This window comes from Crassostrea angulata, chromosome 4 (genome assembly GCF_025612915.1).
Source record: "Crassostrea angulata isolate pt1a10 chromosome 4, ASM2561291v2, whole genome shotgun sequence".
NCBI classification, from domain to species: Eukaryota; Metazoa; Mollusca; class Bivalvia; order Ostreida; family Ostreidae; genus Magallana; species Magallana angulata.
In genome coordinates, this window is record NC_069114.1 from 33148917 (window position 1) to 33171835 (window position 22919).

The 22919-nt window shown below is 34.8% G+C and overlaps 1 protein-coding gene across 21 annotated transcripts; it reads right to left on the bottom strand.

The window, feature by feature from the left end:
* Positions 1-555: 555 nt before the first annotated feature.
* On the bottom strand, positions 556-22908 carry LOC128180012 (centrosomal protein of 295 kDa-like). Of its 21 annotated transcripts, none has more exons than XM_052847760.1 (26): positions 22127-22728; positions 19825-19934; positions 19268-19363; positions 18551-18655; positions 18172-18311; positions 17942-18039; positions 17686-17783; positions 17281-17421; positions 16894-16977; positions 16670-16769; positions 16013-16213; positions 15666-15803; positions 15349-15503; positions 15073-15155; positions 14694-14732; positions 12680-14121; positions 12449-12585; positions 12012-12348; positions 10254-11848; positions 9823-10048; positions 8332-8928; positions 7985-8099; positions 4971-5073; positions 4704-4724; positions 3037-3062; positions 556-1658 (listed from the first exon to the last, which is right to left on the bottom strand). In XM_052847760.1, exons 1-26 carry the CDS (start codon positions 22212-22214, stop codon positions 1640-1642), a joined length of 6294 nt encoding a protein of 2097 aa, XP_052703720.1. In that variant the 5' UTR covers positions 22215-22728; the 3' UTR covers positions 556-1639. The 21 variants fall into 21 exon arrangements, with proteins under 21 accessions (XP_052703720.1, XP_052703728.1, XP_052703729.1 ...); XM_052847768.1 differs by lacking the exon at positions 4704-4724 and adding an exon at positions 3759-3772 and having other exon boundaries at positions 4971-5097; XM_052847769.1 differs by lacking the exon at positions 4704-4724 and adding an exon at positions 3752-3772 and having other exon boundaries at positions 4971-5097.
* Between the last annotated feature and the right edge of the window lie 11 nt (positions 22909-22919).

The window sequence follows — 22919 nt, forward strand, 5'->3', positions numbered from 1 at the left end:
CCTTGAAAAATATTGAAGCAGTTTTAGAGGGGTTGAGCTGAAAAACTAGCTGTTTCCGTACAGTAACTATATCTTTTATGGTTAAAATTCCAAGTTCAAAAGGGGGAAAATTCCTGGAAAAGGATTGGAATAAGATATTCCTGCTAGTATGCATACATACACATCGTGTCTTTATTGCCACAATGTTTCTTGAAATTCTGTGCAGCCATAAAAGAGTTGTGCTGACAAAAAAAACCCCAAAAACTGGACTGACAAACTGATGGAGGATCAAAAACATTATATCTCCCGCACCTTGTTGCATGGGGTATAACAATGGCATTTCAAAAGTCCGTCGCTGAACATTTCAGCTTAATGTAATAAGGTTTGATTGTTCAAGTTGTTTAGATAAATGTATAGTGTGGTAGGAAAGGTAAATTTAACTTCAAATTGATTTATCTTTTTTTTTAAAGTATCAATATTGATTACTGCAATTATTAGTAATGTTTCTTTAAAAAACCCATAACTTAAATTGTTCTTTAATTCTTTCAGAGTATAAAAAATAAAAATAAAAATCAATTGAATATTCAAATTTTAATATTGTCATTACTAATAATTCATATACATATCACAGATAACCACAAACTTCAATACAAATAAAGGATACAGGTAGGTAATATCAAACAAAGGAAACCTGCTGCGTAATTATTCAGTGACAAACTGTCCCCCATCTCTACTACAGAAACTAAAAAATCAATCTAACTCGCCCATATAATCTGGGGGAAGTACTATATGTGCTTCGTACTGTAACTGATTTTTTTTCTTCAACCACAATTTGTTTGGAAAGTGTAATTTTTGATGTACAAATAAGTGTATATACCATTGTAGTCAAAAATGATTGTCCTAAACTGGCAACTAAAAATGCTGTCTGAATTACACTATAAATTTTAATAAATATTTGAAATCTGAGATGATGAATGCCTGATAAATACAAGAAAATTTAATTATTAACTGTTTATACATTTTACCACAAAAATAAATTGTAGACAATGCACATCTACATGTATCTTATTGGTCTTTAAAAATGTATTCCATGCATTGTATTATTACTTCTATCTTTTTTATAACAGGCATTTAATTGTCAACAGATATATAACAATATTTAAACAGTATTTGATAATTAATAAAAAAAAAAGTTACAAAAGAATATATTACAACCAACTTAATAAAATAATTCGTTTAGAACAATTATGCTTATCGATCATACTTTTTTGAATGGTAACATTTTTTCTATTTTTCATTGTTTCTCTATCTTGTGTGCATTAACATGTAAAATCAGAATCTGTTGTTTTCTAAATTAAAATTGAGGTCAAATAATTTTAGTGTAATAAATATAGCTCTAACAATGGTCCTTTAATTTCTAATAAGATGGTTTCAGTACATACATGTGATATGGCATAAACAGGCCATCCAAGCACCTAGCATGTACAAATAAATATTAATTACATTATTTACAATGCTACTGTCATTTGTACATATTTAAAAATAGTAAAACTATGAACAAAATAATCTTTGATCATCTCCGGGCTTTGCACCACTTTCCTTTAAGGATTATGGGATCCTTCTTATTTAGATTGGTGCTTCTTCATCAGTTGCTTTTTCATCATGTTTTCTTGTAGTTTCTGTAAAATTTAATTGACATTTATTACAAACAACTATACTAATAAAATATCAAGCTTTTAAACTTTTGAATTGATTGATATCCTCTTAGTCAGTATTACTAAGCAAATGAAGACCACATGTATATTCCAATGTTAGCATTATGAGACAGCTAAATATATGAAAATATAAAGGTTCCAGAATTTTAAGTACTTGGTAATGACACCAAATATTTTCTATCACCAGTATTCTAACAATTGGCCCAAGGCCACATTGCTCACCTTAGTAACACTTTTTATATCATATAAACTATGAATCCCTGTTGTGTTCAAAACTACACGAGACAATGTAAATTCAAGGCAAGCTTAAAGCAATATGAGCTGCAATTTTCATGTTGAATTTTTTTTTTAAAGAAAATGTGTTTTTCTTCTAAAATGACCAAAAAAATCATGGTTTTAAATATCTGTAAGCTGTATTTTTGAGGGAAAGGCCATTAAGAAGCCTTTATTGGAGCAAAATTGAACTATTGTCGCCCTGTACAAAAATTGATTTGCTATATATTCCTTATAAGAGAAATCTTTCTTCTGACAAAAATTAATGAATTTTTCAAACTTCATTTACCATAAAAGTTTAAGTTACATGCAGACTTATCATACTAGCAGCAGACTTATCATTTCTGCAGCAAAATAAAATTCTAAAAAATACAGCTCATATTGCTTTAATTTAAATGCTTCTTTAGATTCTAAATATCCATAATTTTCTTTTTGCTCTTGATTTTTTTCACCCTCAAATAGCTTTATGACATTGGTCTTGCTTTGGGGACTTCATCATTTGAGGAAGCTTTACTTTGCATTCATGAGTTTAAATTCCAGGCTAGATAAATACAATTTGCCTCTTGAGATCATGATTAATCATATTTTTCTTCTCATACTTGACCTTGTTATCTTCAAATAGCTGTATGACATCGGTATTGGGAAATATTTGCTTTTACTCCATATATCTCTCTTGAAAGTTAAACATGACTATTCAAATGAATAAAAAGCTCCTTGCACAAAGACACTTTGGTTTAGTACTTAAAATTTTTTTTTACATACAACACAGACAACAGACAAATCTTTATCAGAAATCCCACCTGAGCCTTTAGCTCAGGTGAGCTAAAAAGTCACCTTAAACCAACTACTGATAATATGCTCACTGGACACATTTAAAGAATACATGTGTGTATACCAGTTTTTAAAAAAAACCCTTCCGATTATAATTTTTTTGTAATTATAAATAAAGCTTCCTTGAAATTTATGTGTTAATTAGAGTTCAAAAGACTAATTCCCCTCTTAAAATAACCGTTTTTTTCTAGGTTTCCAAACAAAATCGCCACATATTATTTATAAATTCAAAAATCACCTGATGAGCATAGGCAATTTACTGGGCTGAAATGAAAGCTACAATATTAAAATCACATCACCATGCATGCTGGTACATGTACACACATCATGCTTACACAGCATGCATGCTAACCAATGATAACATTTATTACATGAATTGTGAAATGTTGTTCAAAAAAGCTTTATACCATCATGCTTTTCATTCAGATGCCAAAGGTAAAGTTATAAAGTTATATGATTCAATTAGTTAATAATTAAAGCTTACTTTTATATGACTGTATTAATTTTTTCTTTTCTTTTTATCTTAGATACAATAACATAACCTTGAACAGAACCACCAACTTTGAACCAAAAATAATTTCATTGATTTCTTAACGCTTTTTATATTTTTATTTTGAATTTTCAGAAACACATATTAACCGTTTAAATAACTTTTGAAGGCAGCAATGAATGAGAAAAAAATATTGGAAGAATAAGAGCAATTTATTCAATAGTAATATATTTTTGTGCCAAAACTAAAACTGTTCTCTGAACAGAAAAGTTTTGTGAGTTATGTTAACTAGGCACACTGCATAGTTTCCCTGTCCATGACACACATATAAATACACATCTATATAGAGATATACATCCAATATATCTGTTACACCTGTAAAACATCGTACATACAGAGGTGAGAGGTTATCATGCACACATTACACACTGTGAACAATTATAATTAATTGTATATTACTCACTGCACACCTTAGAGTTTAGTCCTGTTTTAAGAAAAAGTCAACCTCATAATTAAATATGGCAGCCAGAGTTATCAGCCTTTTCCTCAACACCTAAACTTCTGTTTTTTCTTTTATGTAAGTTACTTTCTTGTTTTGTGTTTTCATTTTCTTTTACAGTAGAAAGGTCATACAAATAAAAGTAATTTGATGTGCATGTTCACCTGTTTTAAATTTTAACTTAAGAACTATCTCATCTAATGTTAAGTATGGTAAATCATGCATATGGTGCAAGACTATGGTTCATGCATTTATGCAATACATCTTTGCTACAGTCAACATATTATTTATCATACTATTATGCTACCCTAAATAAATGAGCAAATTTGTCCTTTCATTTTATTTTTATGTCTAACCTAATCATGTGTTCCGATTTTTGTTGTTGTCTTTTTTCCCCTCTCGGTAATTTCTCAATAACAATGCTAAGACCTAAATTAGTAAGCCTATTTTTCATGCTTTTAAATACATGTAAATAGCCATGACTTTTGTTTATTGTTTATTGATTAATGAATAAACAAGCATGATTTTGCAGAAGGCAGCCATTGATTAATATCTGTATTATATGTTGATATATTCGTATTTTAATATTGGTACCTACTGCTAGTTTTTGAAGATCAATAATGAAGAGAGAGTGGAAATTATCAGGAGTCTGCAGAATACAAAGTCGCAGCAAATCAAATTCAATCTACTATCATTACGTTTTTACAAATCAAAACGATGACAACCCTATTCAATTTATGTTAGTTTTCCACAAGGAAGATCGTCAATTGGGCATCCCTAGCTGGGGTATGATGGGAAATATGGAAATAATGGCATGCATGACCCCATTGTTTCACAATGTGTAGAAAAAAACTATATCTACATCTCAGGAAGAAGAAATATTGGAAGGAAAAATAGAGATTTCATCCAGTCATACCCTTGTTGCTACCTTACACCCCTATAAAAATCATTTTGGAAAATCAATTCATGATGGGCAATACTGATGCATGATTTTGATGATGTAAATAATGTACTCATGATAATGTACATGTATATGGATGTCAAATATGCAATCACAATGACATAAAATGGAACATTCAACACACAACAAAGGAATGAAAATAAAAACCACCCCAAAAACATGAAGACTAGCGGTATCAATGATTCTAAGATGAGTCCTCTACTGATATTAGTCATTGCTTACCTTTTGGAACTCCTTGACTTTTTCTGTGTGAGTAGAGGATTTCTGTTTGTCTTCCTCTGATTTTGACAACTGGTTCTCTTGGTGGGCAATTCTATTTTGTAACCTAAACAATCGAGGATTGTATGCCCTATGATAATTAATGAAAGAAAGAAAAAACATGAAAACCCCACATGTAAGTGGAAGACAGGAACTCTGGTTCCCACAATGCATCATCTAATCTTCAATGCCATTGGCTGAAGAATATGATCATGTGACATTGTTTAAAACCTCATCTCACCAACATATTGTGCAAATTGTTAAAATCAAGGATCAAAAACATTTAATTTTCTCAACTTTTTTTTAATAAGAATTAATACAGGTATGTGTGTCAAATTCTGAACAGTTAAAGTGCAATTTTTGAATAATTCTTTTTTTAAAAATCACTTTCAAGAGACTGCAGTCACTGTAGTTTGTGAATTCTTGGAAACTTGTGCACACTGCTTTTCAGTAGTGAAAACATTAGTATGTATGAAACAATGTGAATAGGAGCTGTATTAGCCAGAAATTAGATCTACCAGACTGTATTAATTTTGTGATTTGGATTATGTCTGCATGTTTGTAGTGTCTAAATAAGTCATGTAAATGTATTGATGAACTTTCTTTGTACCTAAAATAAACATTTATGCGTTCTAAAACTGAAGAAATAAATTTCAAAATCATGGCAAAGTACTTGCACATCCCATCTGAAGGATAATTTCTCTCTTTAATTATAGAAGAAAATTATTTAGCCATACAATATGCTGCATAATTATGCTATATACAAAAACTCTGTGAATAATAAATAAAAGTTTCAAATAATGCTGAATGTTTACCAATAAAAGTTGATATATTGGTTCTGTACACAATATATGGTAATATACATCAGGCAGTATAGAAATGGCAATATTCATCACTTATGCATGCATAAATATTGGAAATCATTTAAATGTAATGATATTGTAAATGCAAAGAGCTTACTTTATCAAAGATTATGAATACATGTATTAGAATTATAAGCAATTTCAGCAAAATAATATATTACAATATAAAGATGAATATATATGTAGATAAATTGTACATAGTATTACATAATTATTTATCTAGCAATTAATAATCGACATTTCTAGCCATCACCAGTTAATTAATATAGGATGCATTTAGCAATGGAGAAGATGAAATGTCATCTTTGTGAAGTTTAAAGAATGGGTTTTAAAATCCCAAAAAGCATGAAATGTAAATTGAATGTAGAGCCAGACCTTCAGAAAAGAGCATTGAAAGCCAGAAGCAATTGAAGAATATTTTCAGTCTGTGCAGCCAGAAGCCAGCCAGGTTCAGGGAGTTCACACAATAATGACAACAGGCAATACCTTCAAGCCTCCATAACCACACATGAGAGATATGTCATGTACATACAAGAGTATATAAAGAAGTTTGTGTATTCTCATTTTGTTTGTGTAAACATGTATTTGTGAATTACCAGTACTCTTCAAAAGTGTAATTGAATGATTTTTCCAGGATTTTTTTGAAAATTTTTATTTTGAAATTCATAAAATTTCCTTCAACATAGAATTTAGGTTTGAATAGAGCAATATGAAGCTCCAACTGTTAGGCCACTTAAAATTCTTTAAAAAGTGTGTTTCCTTATATTTTCATATTGTGCTACTAGAAAGCAATGTACAAGTATATATAAGAGAAAGATTATTCAATAACTCTTTTTGGTCGAAGATTTATCAATCCTGTTTATCATTTTCCAGATAAGAAAATATTGTTAATTACTATTTAAATGTGAGGAATTAACGTATGCGTAAAATCGCGAGAAGCACATCTTGCGAATTTTAAAATCTTGCTTTTATTTTTTTGACAGATGTAAACTAAATGGAACTATAATAAAAATCTGGCGTTTGCAATTTTACGAACTTGCAATTTGATGGAAAATAAACACTTGCGTAGAATAGGAAATCTACAGTACTTGTCTATCATAATATATCAATATAAACATGTACTGTATTTGCTGTATGGCTGTTTCTAGATGTGGTTTACTGTAACAAGGTGAGTGTAAGGTGATGTTGATACGGCACACAAATTGTGAATTCACACACAGGGTGACTGGTTATGCAGGTGAGATTGTAACAGACATCTTGATTTCACACGAATCGCAGAGAAATAATCAACATTGAAATAGATTTCAAAATTTATAGTACGATTTTTATTCCATGTAGTTTTGAATGTTCAACATCAAGATGTCTGTTTTATACCTTCCACTTACAATACATAACATGCAAACCCCCAAACACTACTTCAGAGAACCCAAAAACATGCCTTCATACTATTGAGATTATTTTTTTGGTAATATCTGACAATATCTAGCATGATTCTAGATTTACCACTTAAAGTTTCTCTATTTTGCTTGTGAAATTTAATAATACTTTTGTTAAATCATCTAAATTCTCCACAGGTAAAAATTATTCAAATTATAAAAGCCTTCTGAAGTAGTGTGTAATACATGTACTAGTTATATTTGGTTGATAACAACAAATACAGATGTATGAGCATGCATTCCAATGATGATCAGTTGTTAATGCATGATACATGTGTATGATACATTATTCTGGGCGTCAATCACCATGATATACATGTAACACATAGCCTCATATCTACAGAACTCAATAATAAAACTTTTAACTCAGTTACCACTACCATTTGAAGCAATCCAACCATTTTATAGCAAAATAAAGTACACTGTCACTTTATTTACATTAAGATGACACATACAAGACAAAAGCATGAATGCTAAACAGAAATTTTTCACATACTGGGAAAATAAGGACATTGTCAACATTTCAAATTTAGAGGGAAAGTGTACTTTATTTTGATTTGACTGTGAACAAACACACTCAGCCAGCCTAGTGATTTGGTTTTTTCGTGAAATTAGCCACCACACATAGATTTAGACAATCGGTTGGTAGGAGTCCACACCTTGGGATCACACTAATTACCTGATGTTGCGCTCATACATCCTGTCCTCTGCACTGTTGGAGGTGACCGGTTTTTGGGAGGAGAAGGATTTAGAGGACGTTGAGGGCAGGTCGCTGGACTTGGTGGGTGGGGGAACTACAAAACAATTCAAAAGTTGATGTCAAAAATGCTTTAAAATCAGACAATATTCAAAACCATCTCATAGTGAACTGTTTTCTGTTATTTGAAGAAAGACTTCTTTTACTTTAATTTCAGTGAAATTTTATACCGGTATTTGCCACTTCAGTCCAATATGCCTAATATATTTTGTAAACACTATCATGAATTCACTTTGATATCACAAATGAAGAATGTTGACATATCAAACCTGTAGATTTGACTCCTCTGCTTTTCTTCCAGGAAGACAGAGTCTTGGACATGCCTGTGCCACCATTCATTGTACCTGTCCCCGGTCTCTGAGGCTTTGGCAGAGGAGTAGGCTTGCTGTCAGATTTCTTCCCCATCAAAGATGAACCCTCCTTCCTAGAACTCAAAAACTGACCTAAACTCATGGGGGCTCCCTTGTTGGTGTCTTTGGCCGATTTGTTCCCTGCTTTCCCTGTCCCCTGATTCCCCCCGCGGGGCTGCAGGGCCCGGTTAAGGCCCGCGGCCTTCTGTACCTTCTGCTTAGCCTCAGTGGCAGTCTTCTCCAAATCTGCCTTCTGCTCCTGGACCTTGGAAATGAGTTGGTCTGAATTCCGGTTTGGTTTTGTTGCCCCTCTCTCCCCCTCCCCCTCAGGCTCTGTTGACCAAGAGACGGGAGGTTTGTTGAACTTTATGTCTTGAGAGCTGCTGAACTTCATAGAGAGGGAGAGGGTAGGGCTCACCAATACTGGGATGGCACGGAAAACATTCTCATCCCCCGCATCCCTCTGTACAGCAGGGACAGGCCGGAATGCGTTGTTGTTTTCATTGGTGCGGGGTACTGCAATCAGAATTACATAAAACTTCTTGATAACAGGTAGAAAATTTTTAATAAGTTCATTTTTGAACTTGCACATGAACACCATATGTAGTTTCTGGTAAATTTCACCGATTCATTTTCTTACGAAATATTTTTCTCAATTTTTTTGGTACAGAATATTTGTAACTTTCAGCATTTTTCAGGATTAAAGCCTCATGAATTTATTTTTTGGCAACCTTACACACTCAAACCAAAAACACACTTTTTCATTTATTTTTTTCTGTGTTAATTAAATAAACTTTGGTGATCTGTCACAAACAACAACATGTAACAAAACTGTATGAATAAGTCAACGATGCCTTTAATTATTAATGCACTAAGTGATGATAATTAATCCATTAAGTGATGTTAAGTTTGCTGTGTGATCCAATGAAAAAAGAGTAGTTAGTGTTCATTTTGACCATTTGAATTCAACCGTTTTTACCTCTGATTCGTCCTATTGAAAAACATTGGTAAATGATTTTTTCTTTACAAAGATCTTGAATATTGAACAAATGCATGTATATAACAAAGCTTGAATTTATTAATGAAATTAATAAATAAGTGTTCCAAAATACATTATAGAGACCCTCCTGTAAAATCAAATAGATTCTCAAGACATCTTGAAATTCTACAGATGTTTGTAGTAGTTTGGTTTTTGCATTCAGCCTGTAGAATAAACAACAAGAGGGTCCGCCACTGTATAAATATATAGTGGCTTACCAATAATCCCCAACTCCAACTCCAAAAATTCTGATTATACATCAAAACATAATTATCATTTTAAATATCAGCTTAATCTCAAAGTGTGGCATAAGGTTGAATTTCTTTTAAAAATCTCATCCTTTAAATAAATATGTCTTTGAGTTTCATCACCTGCTAGATCTTGGAAATAACTGTCATTAACATCTCTGTCAGGTGAGCTTCTCATGCTCTGCTCATGTTGTTCGAAAGACAAGATGGAGTCTCCCCCGCTGGTCCCGTCCGATCGGTGGGTTATCTCCCCTGAGATTTCGTCCCCAGGGTCCTGACCGGTCATGTCGGAGGTCACCGACAGCAAGGTCAGGTCAGGTTCATCAGTGATACCACTTTCCATGGTCAACTGAAAATGTACAATGGATGAAGTAAGGATAGCAGTGTTTAACATTTTCAAAAGAATGGATTTATGGTGACCATTCAAGATCACTATTATTTGAATAACATATACAGAAAATGTACAATAAAAGTGTATTCAACTTAGTTTCATAGTAAAGAATAACTCCTACATATTGTACAATTATCAAATGAACAGAGTATTTCTGATTTACCTGTTGAAAACTGCCATTCTCTCCATAGCTTTGCTGATTGTCCAAACTAAGCCCCATAGAGCTCTCCATTCCCCTGGATTCCTCCTGCGGTCTGACAAAGCTGTCTGGAGCCGACCCAGCCTGACCCTCCGGAGTGGTCAGCATACTAGGGACTCCCCCAGAACTGAGAGGACTCACCTCCTTATTCTTTGTAATAAGCTGTTTATGCTTTGTTATCAGGTCTCTTGATTCCTGTATCAGCTGGTCTAAATTAGCAAACTTTTGAGCAACGTAACTTTCATCCTCCTCATCTTGGCTGGTTGATGACGAGGTGTTTTTGCCCGATTTATCAGAAATGTTATGGGCCACAGGACTATCCACACTGTACTGACTCAAAGAGGAATCAGTCTTAGCATGGACGTCAGGACTTGACTTAAACGAAAACTGGGTCATTGACCCCATTGTTTTGGATGGAGATTCTGTATTCACTGTTATCTGGGTCAAGGAGAGGTCGTCCTTTGAGGACTGGTCTGTGGTAGTCACTGTAAACTGACTGAGAGAGGATTCGTCTGGAAACTTGGAGAGAAAGTTAGAGTCAGATTTGACACTCTGGTCTGAGGTTTGGCTTTCTCCTACCTCCGACAGACGAGAGAGACCCCCACGAGCAGACACTTTGGTGAAAGCTGGGGGATGGACAGGGGACTGGTTTTCCGAATCATCCATTTGGAGAGAAAGAGCTCGGAAATGTCCCTCTGACTGAGGAAACCTGGTCGATCCTGCCTGAATCTCTGTTTCTTCTGGAGAGGTTGTGTATTGAGAGATTTGGGAAAGCCTCTTTGCAGAGAGAGGCTCAGACCTCTGGTTTGGTGTACTCGCATAATCCACTTTACCACTGATGTTGTAGGAGTTGGCTTCTTGTGACATGGAATCCCCTTGACTGCTGTCAGCTACAACTGGAACTCTACTGTGTCCAATGAAGTCAAATTCCCTGGTCCCCAAGAGACTGTTGTCCATCTTCAGATCCATATAACTGCTGGTGCTCTCAGATGTGGAAGCCAGACTTGCTTGATTCGGTTCTCCACTCCTGTCCTGGGGAGAAGTTCTGTAGTTTCTTCCAAGGTCCTGACTACTTGGAGACACCTCCGAGGAGATTGGATACTGGGATAATTCTGACTCAAGTCTCGCTGCAGGAGACAAACCACCACGATCAGATTTATCACTGGTCTCCGAAATAGGGTACTGAGACAGATCCATGTCAGAACCAACCTTGACGAAATCCGGAGAATATTTATCCTGTTTCATGTGAACCACATTATAACTCCTATCCACAGGTGCCTTGTGAGGTGCATTCTCCCCAGCATTACTGTCCAATGATTCTTTCACAGATTTTGAATTTGATTCCAGTGAGGCTCTTTCAGGTTGAAGTTTGTGGAATGTCAAGAGTTCGTCAGCCCAAGATCTTGAACTGCGAAGAGACATATCAGTGCTCTCATTCTGCAAGGTTGATAGACCATGATTCTGTGTTCCAAGGAAGTTCTCTGATTTAGGTGTTGCCATGGAGATGGAACCAGGAGTGGTGGACATTGTAGAAGAAGCATTCAATTCTTCTAGAGGACCTAAAACAAGAAATCTATGAAATACACCTGGTATAATCTGACATTTAAGGTAAAAAAGCAAGATGTAACCATGTAATTTGGTTTATGTTTTGTTTTCAATACATAGAATTGTGTGAAAATTGATGACAAAAGTTTTTTCTCGATGCACTGTACAACTCCTTACCAGTTGATAAAGAATCCGGTGTGTAGTTCATCTGTTGATATGAATCCGTTGAGTCATCCTCCCTCTGACTGTAAAACACATCATTGGTTCTCTGCTTCAGTCTGTCTAAGACCCCTGGGGTGAACTCTGAGGCCCGGGCCATCACCTCCTCCAGGGGTGCTGTTTGGTACCCTGTGTCAGCTGTTGGTCTGTCGGGCTGAGCCTCTATCTGAGGGGGCTGCTGATAGTTCTCAGTGGATGCACGAGACAAGGAGCTCCTCTCTGTGGAGGAAAGACTATGGCGACTGGATGCTGCTAACCCAGAATGTCTAGCACTAGATGGTGAAGTTTCCACTTCCTGTAAAACAAATACAGTTAAGCCACGTGTATTACCTATGACACACATATTAGGATATAATAAAAAGCAATGAAAAAATGCTTCCAATAAATAAACATACTTGGATGGTACTCAGTTCATGTGGCCTGTGATCTCCAAGTATTGTAGTCTTTTTATTTGGAGGCAGTGCCAACTTTTGACTTTGTTTATCAGCCAGTGGTGACTGGTCATCTGATAACTCGTTTTCGGTTAAATCTTCTGAAATTAAAAATTTCAAATTGGTTTAGCTCTATATCATTTTGCCTCAAAACCTCATCATCATGGATAAAAGAAAAACACAAATGATACTTACCCTCTGAGTCCATGTATGGATCTTTTGGCGGTGACAATTGTTGTGATGGCAGCTTTCTCTGAACAACTTGGTGGCGTTGTAGGATCTCCTCCTTTTGCCTTTGTATGGACTCCAACTGTCGCCGCAACTCTAGCTGTCTCTGTTCAAACAAGTCATTTCTTTCCTTTGCAGTGCTTAGTAGAGACAGATCCGACTCAGACATGGTTGATAATCCAGACTTTCTCCCAGGCAATGCTGGACTGCCTCTCTCTGTTGATGAGGACATTGTGGTATCATTCAAGTCTGTGGTGTCATTTGCAGTTGTTGAGCCTGGACTGGGTTGATAAAGTTGAGATATTCCTGGTTTTCCAGGTGTCTCATGGAGTGTGTCATCAGCATCAAATGGAAGGGACTTTCTCACTTTTTTAAACTTATTTTTGCTGCCATCTTCTGCTTTGGTTTCTGTAGGTTGATGCTCTTCAGCAGGTTCTGACAATCTTGTTGAATAGTAAGGATTACTGGCTAACTGGGACAAAAGTGTAGTCATGGCAGCTCTGTTTGGGGATAAAGTTTTAGAGGTAAGTAATTTGGGTTCCCTTTCATTAGCCACTTTAACATCTTCACTGTGACCATTTAGAGGATGAGCGTTATCAACTGGTGACTTGAACTCGAGCTGTGGAAACCTCTGCAGTAATTCTTGTCTCCGCCTCTCGATTTCTGCCCTGGTTTCTGCAAGGACTCGCTTGCTCTGTTCATGCTTAAGCAAGAGCTGTTGTTGGTACTCCTTCACTTTTCTCATTTGCTCTGTCTGTATCTGTGACTGTGTTGGCATTGACATGGAGACTGTTGAAGGAATCGGCAGTGACGGGGTGATAAACATACCCGGGGCCTGTGACCTGGTCATGGCTGACTGACCAGCACTCTGTTGCGGTTGGACGAAGGAAGCAGTTGTAACAGTCACCACAGGAGGAGCTGAGGGGTATGAATAAGGTGGGGCTATCTGAGCACTAGGTAAAGATGAACTTGATGGAATGGTGTACTGAGAGAGAGATGGTGGCTCCACCCAGCTGTGAGAAACAGATGTATTGGAGACATTTGAGCGAATGGACTGCGGAGGTTCTGCCCACATCGGCCCATTCAGAGATGTCTGCCCATTTACCACGGATGGTTTACTTGTTGGTTGAAAGCCTATTGACGATGGGTGTGCTCCATTCAAATACTGTCCATTTTGAACTGACTGAGGTACAGAGGTATAGGATGGTTGTGAGGGACGACTAATCTGGGGGTGCCCACTGCTAGCAGACGGTCCACCCATTTTCTGTTGCTGCTGGTATGTAACTCCATTTGCTGTCACGAATTCTTGATCATTTCCACGAAAAATATTTTCACCCACTGATGTGTTAAGTTGCTGCTGTCTCCTGTTTAACTCCATTAGTTTCATTTCTAACTGTCGTTTTTGTTCCCTAAAAAAACCAGACATGTTTTCAGTACTAGATACTTCTTGTCCATTTATCCAGACTCACTGTGATCATTCATGGTTTATCCCCAATAATTACATGTTTGAGCAAATTCAAAACAAAGCATTTAGCACAAAACTTTAAAAAGTTTTGTTTGCACATTTACAAACAAATTTTAAAATTACATCTTAATACCCCGGTAACTCTTCAGATATGAAACTGCATCATTTTACTAAGTTTAATGCATTTTATCACATTGTATCCTTCATTCCCTTTCCCCCTCTCATCTTAATGTCTAATGTGCTTCACTCTGTATGCAAAATAAAGCAAACAAACCAGAAAGAATTAATTGTACACACATAGATTTATATACAATATTTTTTGCACTACATTTTTTTTTCTACTGCACTTAAAATTCCAAATTTTACTACAGTGTAATTCATAAAACTCCATTGTCATAGTGAACCGTGTAAAATAAGCACAAAAGCTCTGAGATTTATCACACACTGTGTCTAGGGGAATAACATTGCATCTACAAACAAATGAAAGATTGACTTAGTCCTGGACTTTTTACTTACGCTGCCTGTGTACCAATGGCCATTAAATCTAACAGTGGTCTGTGAAAACAAATCCATGTTATCCCACATATTAAGAGTGGCAACTTAAATGTTAATAAAAATCTCTTGCAAAATACATGCTAACTGCATCATGTAATTGACATGCTCAATTGTCATGTTACAAAAATTACAGTATTTTGAAATACAAAATTGATTCTCACGATTTGAATTTCACACCAATACATGTACCGGTATCATGACTGTGATTGTCATTCATGTCAAAAGCAATGCAACTTTGGTGATTTGTTCTATGAAGGTGCTACAATTTACACCTAAAACCTTGAACTAAGCAGTTTTACTTGGTGCTATTTCACAAAGGGATAATATACATTGGACTTACTCAATCTGCCTTTGTTGTTCCAAGATTTCCTCCACTGACCGAGCATTCTGTCCACCAATCACAGGCTCCTCAATTTGTACCTGCTAAAATAAAATACAAAAGCTTGAGATATAAAACAAACTTCACATGATTGTTTGCACTTGATATGTCAGAGCTGAAACTGAAAATTCAAAGTATGTCAAAACATCACACGCATGTATATATACAAGTACATGTTTATCAATGCAGGTGAAAACAATACAGTTGCAGATTATGTGCACAGTTTTTTAGCTTTACCTTTTTTACTGGTTCTCTCTGTCCAGGCTGTCCCTGGGAGTGCTGTCTCAGTGGTTGTCGTGATAACTTTGCTGGTTGAGTGACCTTGACTGGTTCCACATTCTCGATGCCAGGTGAGCCTTGCTCAGAGAGGGAGTATTCAGAAAGAGTGGGTGCTACAACAAAATCATTTAAAGAAATAAAGCAGTCATCGGTATCTAGGTTACATAAATATTCTTATCAGAATCTTCATCATTTATTCATGCAACAAAAAATCTTCGAGATGAACAATGCTTTTGTTACTTCATTTACTTGACAAACATGGAGAAAATAGATACCGATGCTCTTCCCCGGCGATGACTGGCTGGGCTTTGTATCCATGGTTCCTGCCCCTTCTGGAACTTCCTGCATGGACTTGGACATCCATTCCTGTCTCTGACTCTTGATTCGGTCCATGAGCTTCTTAAGAACTTTCTCTGAGAATTTGATAAATTGGATTCAGTCTTCATTAATACAAAATCAATAGATCTACAGACCATTCAAAAAGAACTAATGAAATAATGTCATACCAAATCTTTAACAGAATACTACCTTGCAGCCTTATTATTATCAGATAATCTTAAGGAAGCACCTGTAATTAAGTACCATGCTTACAATACCTGTTGTATCAATTATTGGCTTTTACCTGGCTGCCTCTGTACACTGATGTCGTCCTGTGTTTTCTGTACATTGGAGGTGTCCTTGAGGATGGTGGGAACCCTGGACACTGGGGGGTGATGGAGGGGAGTGTCATCGGTCAGCACCGAGGCCTCCAACGAATCCGTGGCTGTGGGGGTGTCGGGGGGAGGATGGGGATCTAGGGCCAGACTCAGGTCACCCATGTAATCTAGACAAATTACAGACCATTTTTAATTTATATTTCAAGAATTTAATCATTTGGCTTCAACACCATAAATTGAAAACTTCAAACTTAAAGTTGAAATTGAAATAACTTTAAAAATAATTTCACAGATAAAATGAAATAATCATTGTTAGTTTAATCCAAAAGAAGTAACCTAAAAATTTGTTTGAAACATTTATTCAGAGTGTATGGTCTTTGGTCAAATGAACAAAATTGATTAAGCAAGTCTTATAAGACATAGTATAGCAGGGGTTAATTTTTATATGTCCAATTGAAATTCCATAAAAGCTGGTTTCCGATATGCCCATACATATAAGCATGCAGAACAGATACAGAACAGGCCTTGGAACTGTTTAGTATAGGCAAACAAAACAAAAGGAGCAAGGTTAAACAAGATGGTTTTAATTAGAAACATTCAGTACAAACATCTGCTTCTCATACTTGTGTCAGCCATGTACATATCCTCGAAGGCTTCCTCCATGTTTTTCTGACGTTCATCTCGATCTTCCAGTCGTCGATGGGGAGGTTCAAACACTTGTTTCTAAAAATAGCAGAAACCATAATTTCAGATCAACACTCATTCTCAATGACAGTTACATAAAATGAAAACTATTTTCACATAGTTTTTATCTCTGACATGACTGATAATTTGATAGGTTACGTACCGGAATACTGGCCACGACCTTTTGTCTTCGGTCTCTGTCTGCTCTCTGAAGGTCACTGAGGTCATGCAGAATCTGGTTGTAATCCTACATTACAAATAACATATTAAATAACATTAAAAATACAGATAACATACAACTATACAGAATATTTAACTTAGGTCATTAGAAAAAAAAAGAAAATTCATAAAAATAATTTAATGAGTCAGCATTGAATTTGTAAACTGTTATTTTCAATAGATATACCGGTAATCATTTGCCTTTACGTTCTTGTGCATTCTAACTAGGTTTTACAGGTACCTCAATACAGAACTAACTATATATTCACGTCTTCCAGAAAAATTTTAAGCAATTCATAAATGTTGAATATCATTGCTGAATTAAACTTACATGAGATAACAGCTCTTTCTCCAGGGCATTGTTGTGCCTAACTCTGGCCCGGGACAGTCGGTCATTATGTAGACGGACCTTTTCTAGATCCATTTCTCTCGTTCTTATTTCCTCCTCTTCTGCAGCTGTTCGTGCATCACCCTTCAAGTAAGAAAAATAATATATTGAAAAGAAATTTTTAAAGACTTCGTCAGTGACAAAGAATGTAATGGCTTGGTTTTTCCTTTTTGTTGGTCTTAAAAAGAATGGGTTTTCAACAATAAAAATATCTGAAAGGAAATGGGGAAAAAATTGTGTTATGAAGAATAATCAAGGATAAACAAAGTACTGCCTGTGGAATTGGACAAAGAAACACCTGTAGCTGATAGCATCTTGTTCAATAAAGAATAATAATAATAGATCTACCTGTTCTACGGACTTGGCTTTGTCTACTGCATACTCTTCTTTGATGTGATAGTGGGTGGTAGTGAAGTTATCAATGTCTGTCATTTTCACTGGCTTCCCTACAGCATACAATAAAAGAAGAAATTTAATGATCCATTCTTACAGAGACCTTTAAAATGCAGATCGGTTTTGAATTCATACAATTCATAAATTGATGAAGTGATAAACATAAATGTAAATGGCCTTGTGAATTTTAATTGGGATTTAAATGGCTCACTTTCTGGCTGCTGAAGTTCCAGCACTGGATCTTTTGGAGGGGGAGGCAAGGAGGCGATATTCTTAGCCCTCTCCTTTTCTGTTTCTAAAGCTGTTTGCCTATTCAATTAAAAAACAAATTTCAAATCAAACAGTATAATTCATGCATAATAACAGAAAATTGTATGTTTTCTTCAGTGAGTTTGTAGTTTAACCATGCTGTACAAATAGCGTTTCTCTGCCTTTACTTACCTGGCTATGATGTGGTACTTCTGCTCGTACTCCTGGAACATCTGTTCCCGCCGCTGTTTTTCGAGAGCCTGTTTGTATCGACTATCCGCTCTTCTGTTTGACTCCTGCTGCATAAGGTAACGCTCCTCATCCACATCCACCTTTGAAAAAAATATCATTTTTTGGAGTTTACTTCAGGAATAATTACCATATTACTACCCTTTCTTTTTTTTTTCAAATTTATCAAATTATTGATACAAAAGTTTGGTTAAAAAGGTATTTGAGCCACTTTTTAATTTTTTCTCACAGTCATGTAATATTTTAATATGATATGGGTCAGTACTTATAAAGATTAAATAAGTATGATATTCTTTACTGCTTGAATATAACCTTGACCTACCTGTTCACTGGCCTCTCTGTGGCCTTGACCTATACTCCGTAAACTATTTTCATACTGGTTCTCCAAATGTCTTATTTTTTCATCCTTCTCTTTCTCAAGTTCATTCTGAAAATGATTTTGATGTAGATGCAATAATATAGCCCTCTCTAGATATTTATCTTATTAAATAAGTTTTCATCTCCCTCCCCATTCATAAAAAGAATAGGACTATATTATTGCAGCTAAATTTTACCGGAATCACTTAAACATGACTAAAAACAAATATTTTGAAAGTCCAGATGGTGTTCCTCTACCTGTGTATAACCCAGTTAAATTCCATGGACTGAATAAACTGTACAAATAGTATAAGCCGTCATAGAAGTCCAATGAATTATAAATTCTGCACTATCATAGGAATACATTTAATTCCTCAAAGGCAGCATTATGCTGGGTAATCCTTGGGGACTTGTACTCGAGAGAGAATCAATCATTTACATTCAATCTACATCTTATTGAATATGGGTGGGTTTTATCTGGGTACCCTTTAAATAGAGCAGAACCCTCGGACAATGAACAAGTTCAGAGATCTTTTCATTACAACAGATAACAGATTCCCAATTCAGAGAAATAACTGAAAGATTATGCATCAACCCCCTAAAGATGCTAATATCAGCTGAACAATTAACAATTAATATCATTTGAATTGCAGGTATTGTTAACTTTTGTCAGAATCTGTACCTGAAGTGTGGAGGCCAACTTTTGGAGCTGCTTGTTCTTTTCCTGTTTCACAGCTTGTCGAATTCTGGCAGCATTTAGATTGGACTGCTCTCTCACCTGACAATTTTAAATCAAATGTTCCATCATCTTCCAAATGTTTCCATCATTCATTTTCAGTTTCATTGAATAAAATTATCATTATAATGGTAAACCAAAAGCTACTGAAATTTTTTACTACCCTGATTTGATCATAATTGAACTAAAATTTGGACTTAAGACAACCATATGCATGCCTAATTTTTATCTTTTAAATCTTTGAATACCCCAAAAGTAAGACAATTATTGGCAAAAAAATGTATTAAGTCTTAAATTTTAGTTTTCAGATAATTTTTTTTATCACTTTGAACAATTACATGCCTAATTATCGACTTCTTATAATCATTCAAATAACCCCTAACAACGTAAAACATTAGGGTATATATAGAGAAATGTCACAATAAATTTTTAGTTGTAAACAGATCTTTGATAATTAAATTTCCTAGTTATCACTTTTCTATGATGAATATTAGAGTTTTAACCTGTTGAAGCCGAAGGCGTCGTCTTTTTTCCGTCTCCTCCTTGATCAACCGAGCCTCTTCATTGGGGCTCAGTCGAACTCTCCCCTTCTTTGCCTTCATGCTGGTATCTACTTAATACACAATAACAGAACATCATAAAAGAAAATATTTCAAAACTAATAGTCATTAGGTTATTCAATCAATCATGCTATTTTTAACTTGAACTTTATGGACACCTGTCACTGAAATTTTGAGCAAACACACGTGTAATTCACATCAGCTGACACGCACACTCACAACACTCAAGCCATGGGTGTAACAGTTCTAGGTTTGAAGGAGGATTATGAATTTCTGAAACTTTAACATCTTAATATGATAACATACAAACAAAGAAATGTTTATAAAAACAATTGTAAAAAAGATTTATTTGCATAGAATTGTTGGATATTTAAATACATGTTCAGGTCTATCAAAAACATCTCAGGTAAATGAATGTGTAGATGTTCTACTAATTTTTATCAAAAACATGTATATATGAGTCTAATTTAAGAAAGTGTGCCATTACTTAATCCTTTTAACTAGAATAATTCTTACTTTTTCCTGAAAGATTATTTCTTTTTGTCAAATATAAAATAAATTCTTATTAAAATGTAAATTTCAGACCAGGCAGATTAAAACCTTTGCCATGATCTCGCCCTAAGATAGTTTCCCATACATGTTCTTCTTTAACTTAATCTTGCTTGCCACACAAAACGTTTTCAGAGTTTACTTGAAAATGGCACCATGAAAGACAGATCCAGACAGGCCGGGGTTGATGAAAATCACACAATCAGATTATATCAGAGGAAAATAATAGGGAAAAATCATTCACACACATGTCAAAGTTGATCCTACAAAAACGGCTAGAGAAGATGTAATGTATTTGACAATCACCCATAATACACAAATCTCCTGATTAGATATGATTATACAGAATTTAAATCCCAAAAAGAGACTCTAGTACATATGTGAGTGACGATTTAATGTTCACAGTATCAACAATACATTAATTACACAAAGATCCAGCATGAGCAGATCAATTAGCTGCATACATATTCCTGATGTTTAAATTTACTTTCATACAAACAAAAATAGAGAAATTCAAATTCAATCCTTTGTAAAGGTAATTTACTTTCATACTTACAAAAATAAGAAATTCAAATTCAGTCCTTTGTAAAGATAATTTACTTTCATACTTACAAAAATAAGAAATTCAAATTCAATCCTTTGTAAAGGTACATTGTATTTAGACAGCGATAAATGGGGAATAAAGCAAACTAAACTGAGCATGTAAAATTTTCATTCCTGCTAGTCTACATGCACATTGTGTGCAAAACATGCACCTAATTGCTTTTAAAATCAATTGACATGCAGAATGCATTCAGAAAAGGGTTTTTTCACAAGAAAGTACATGCATTTTTGTGCAAATATCAAATAGGGTTCTAGATGTTTGACTTTGTGTTCTAATACACAAATTGGTTCTCATTTTGTTTTCTTCAAAATTATGCACTTAAACTTTACAAGCATTCAAATACAATGTATTAATGAATTCTATATACCTGTTTCGTAGCAATATAATTATATTACATACCTTGCACCAGCTTAGACCCCATCTATATCTTAATTTGAAATTAGCTTAGTAATATGCTATTAAGAATACACATATTATTGGTGAATATCTTTCGCTAATATCAATTGTACGGTATACAGAAAATTAACAAAATATTCACTGGTTCATCCCATGCAAAATGACTTCCTTAATTTGAAAGAAGATTGTCTAAATATTAAAAAAATATATTAAAAAGTTTTCTTATTCTTTTTCATTAAGTGACAAAAGTGACTGAGCTCAACTCCCATTAGAGTGATGTGGTAAATGGAGATCTTAAAAGTGTTGCAGTATATGTGGATAGTTTTCTTCTTTTTTTTTTAAATACCAGTTGCTAAAAAATGTTTCAATATGTCTCTCCTACATACACTCAATATCCCATCAATGTTATTCCAATTTTCTTTTTAATTTGCTACAGATATTAAAAAAATATTATAACTTACATTTGGGGGGAAAAACCCATAAAACATTTAGTGTGTTACCATTAGAGTTGGCCTTAATTAATACAGAAATTGTACAGTTATCAGAAATGGTAAACATTGGAATAGGGTGCTTTGAATTCTGTACAGAGAGTAAAAAATATGATTTGGATGAATCATCTAAAGGGTATGCATCACTAGGTGGGGTTTGCATATGATCACTCAGAAACCCATACCACCATATTGTAAATATACATACTCAATGAATAATCATCGTCACAGCCATGCTCAATAAATCCAGCTATCACATGATTTTTTACAAATCGTTTACAGAAAGGTGAGGCCATTGAAACCTGTGATCAGAAGTGTTTGATCATTGCTTCATCACAAATCACAGCTATAAGGAGTCACAGTATTAAATCCAGATTTTGCATGACAACATACGCAGCCATCATGGAATGTCAATTTCCAGCTTTCTAATTTTTCATTTCCAAAAGTGTGCAATTAAATTTCTTAGTACGGTTTAGTTACCCACAATAATACATAACATAATAGTTAATTCAGAATAATTTGTTCACCCTAGGCATACAACAATTTGACATAATTCCATTTAGCTGAACTGATTAGTGTCAATACTTATTCATTCTGAACCACTGTATGTCAGACTATGTGAATATTTTCGCGATCCATTTTGGAATTGGATAACGCTTATTTTTCAAAAGGTATTCAAAACGTCACGCTACATTAATATTCTATTGTCATGTTGAATTCAGTAGAATAAACAAGCATGTTCTTGTGTTTTGTCTGTGTGACACTTATAATATACATCAAACAAATCTAACTCTTTACAAATCTGTCGTGAAAATGAGAAAAAAATTATCAATGTTATCATGCAATAATATACCTGCATTGCTGCAAACACAGTGCTACATGATATGCAATTTGAAGCCTGGGAGTAAATCAAATGTTTTCCCCGATACCGCTTTCCACAGACAAGTCTGGACACAGACGTAAACAAATATTTGAAACTCGTGCTTCCGGTTGCATAAACT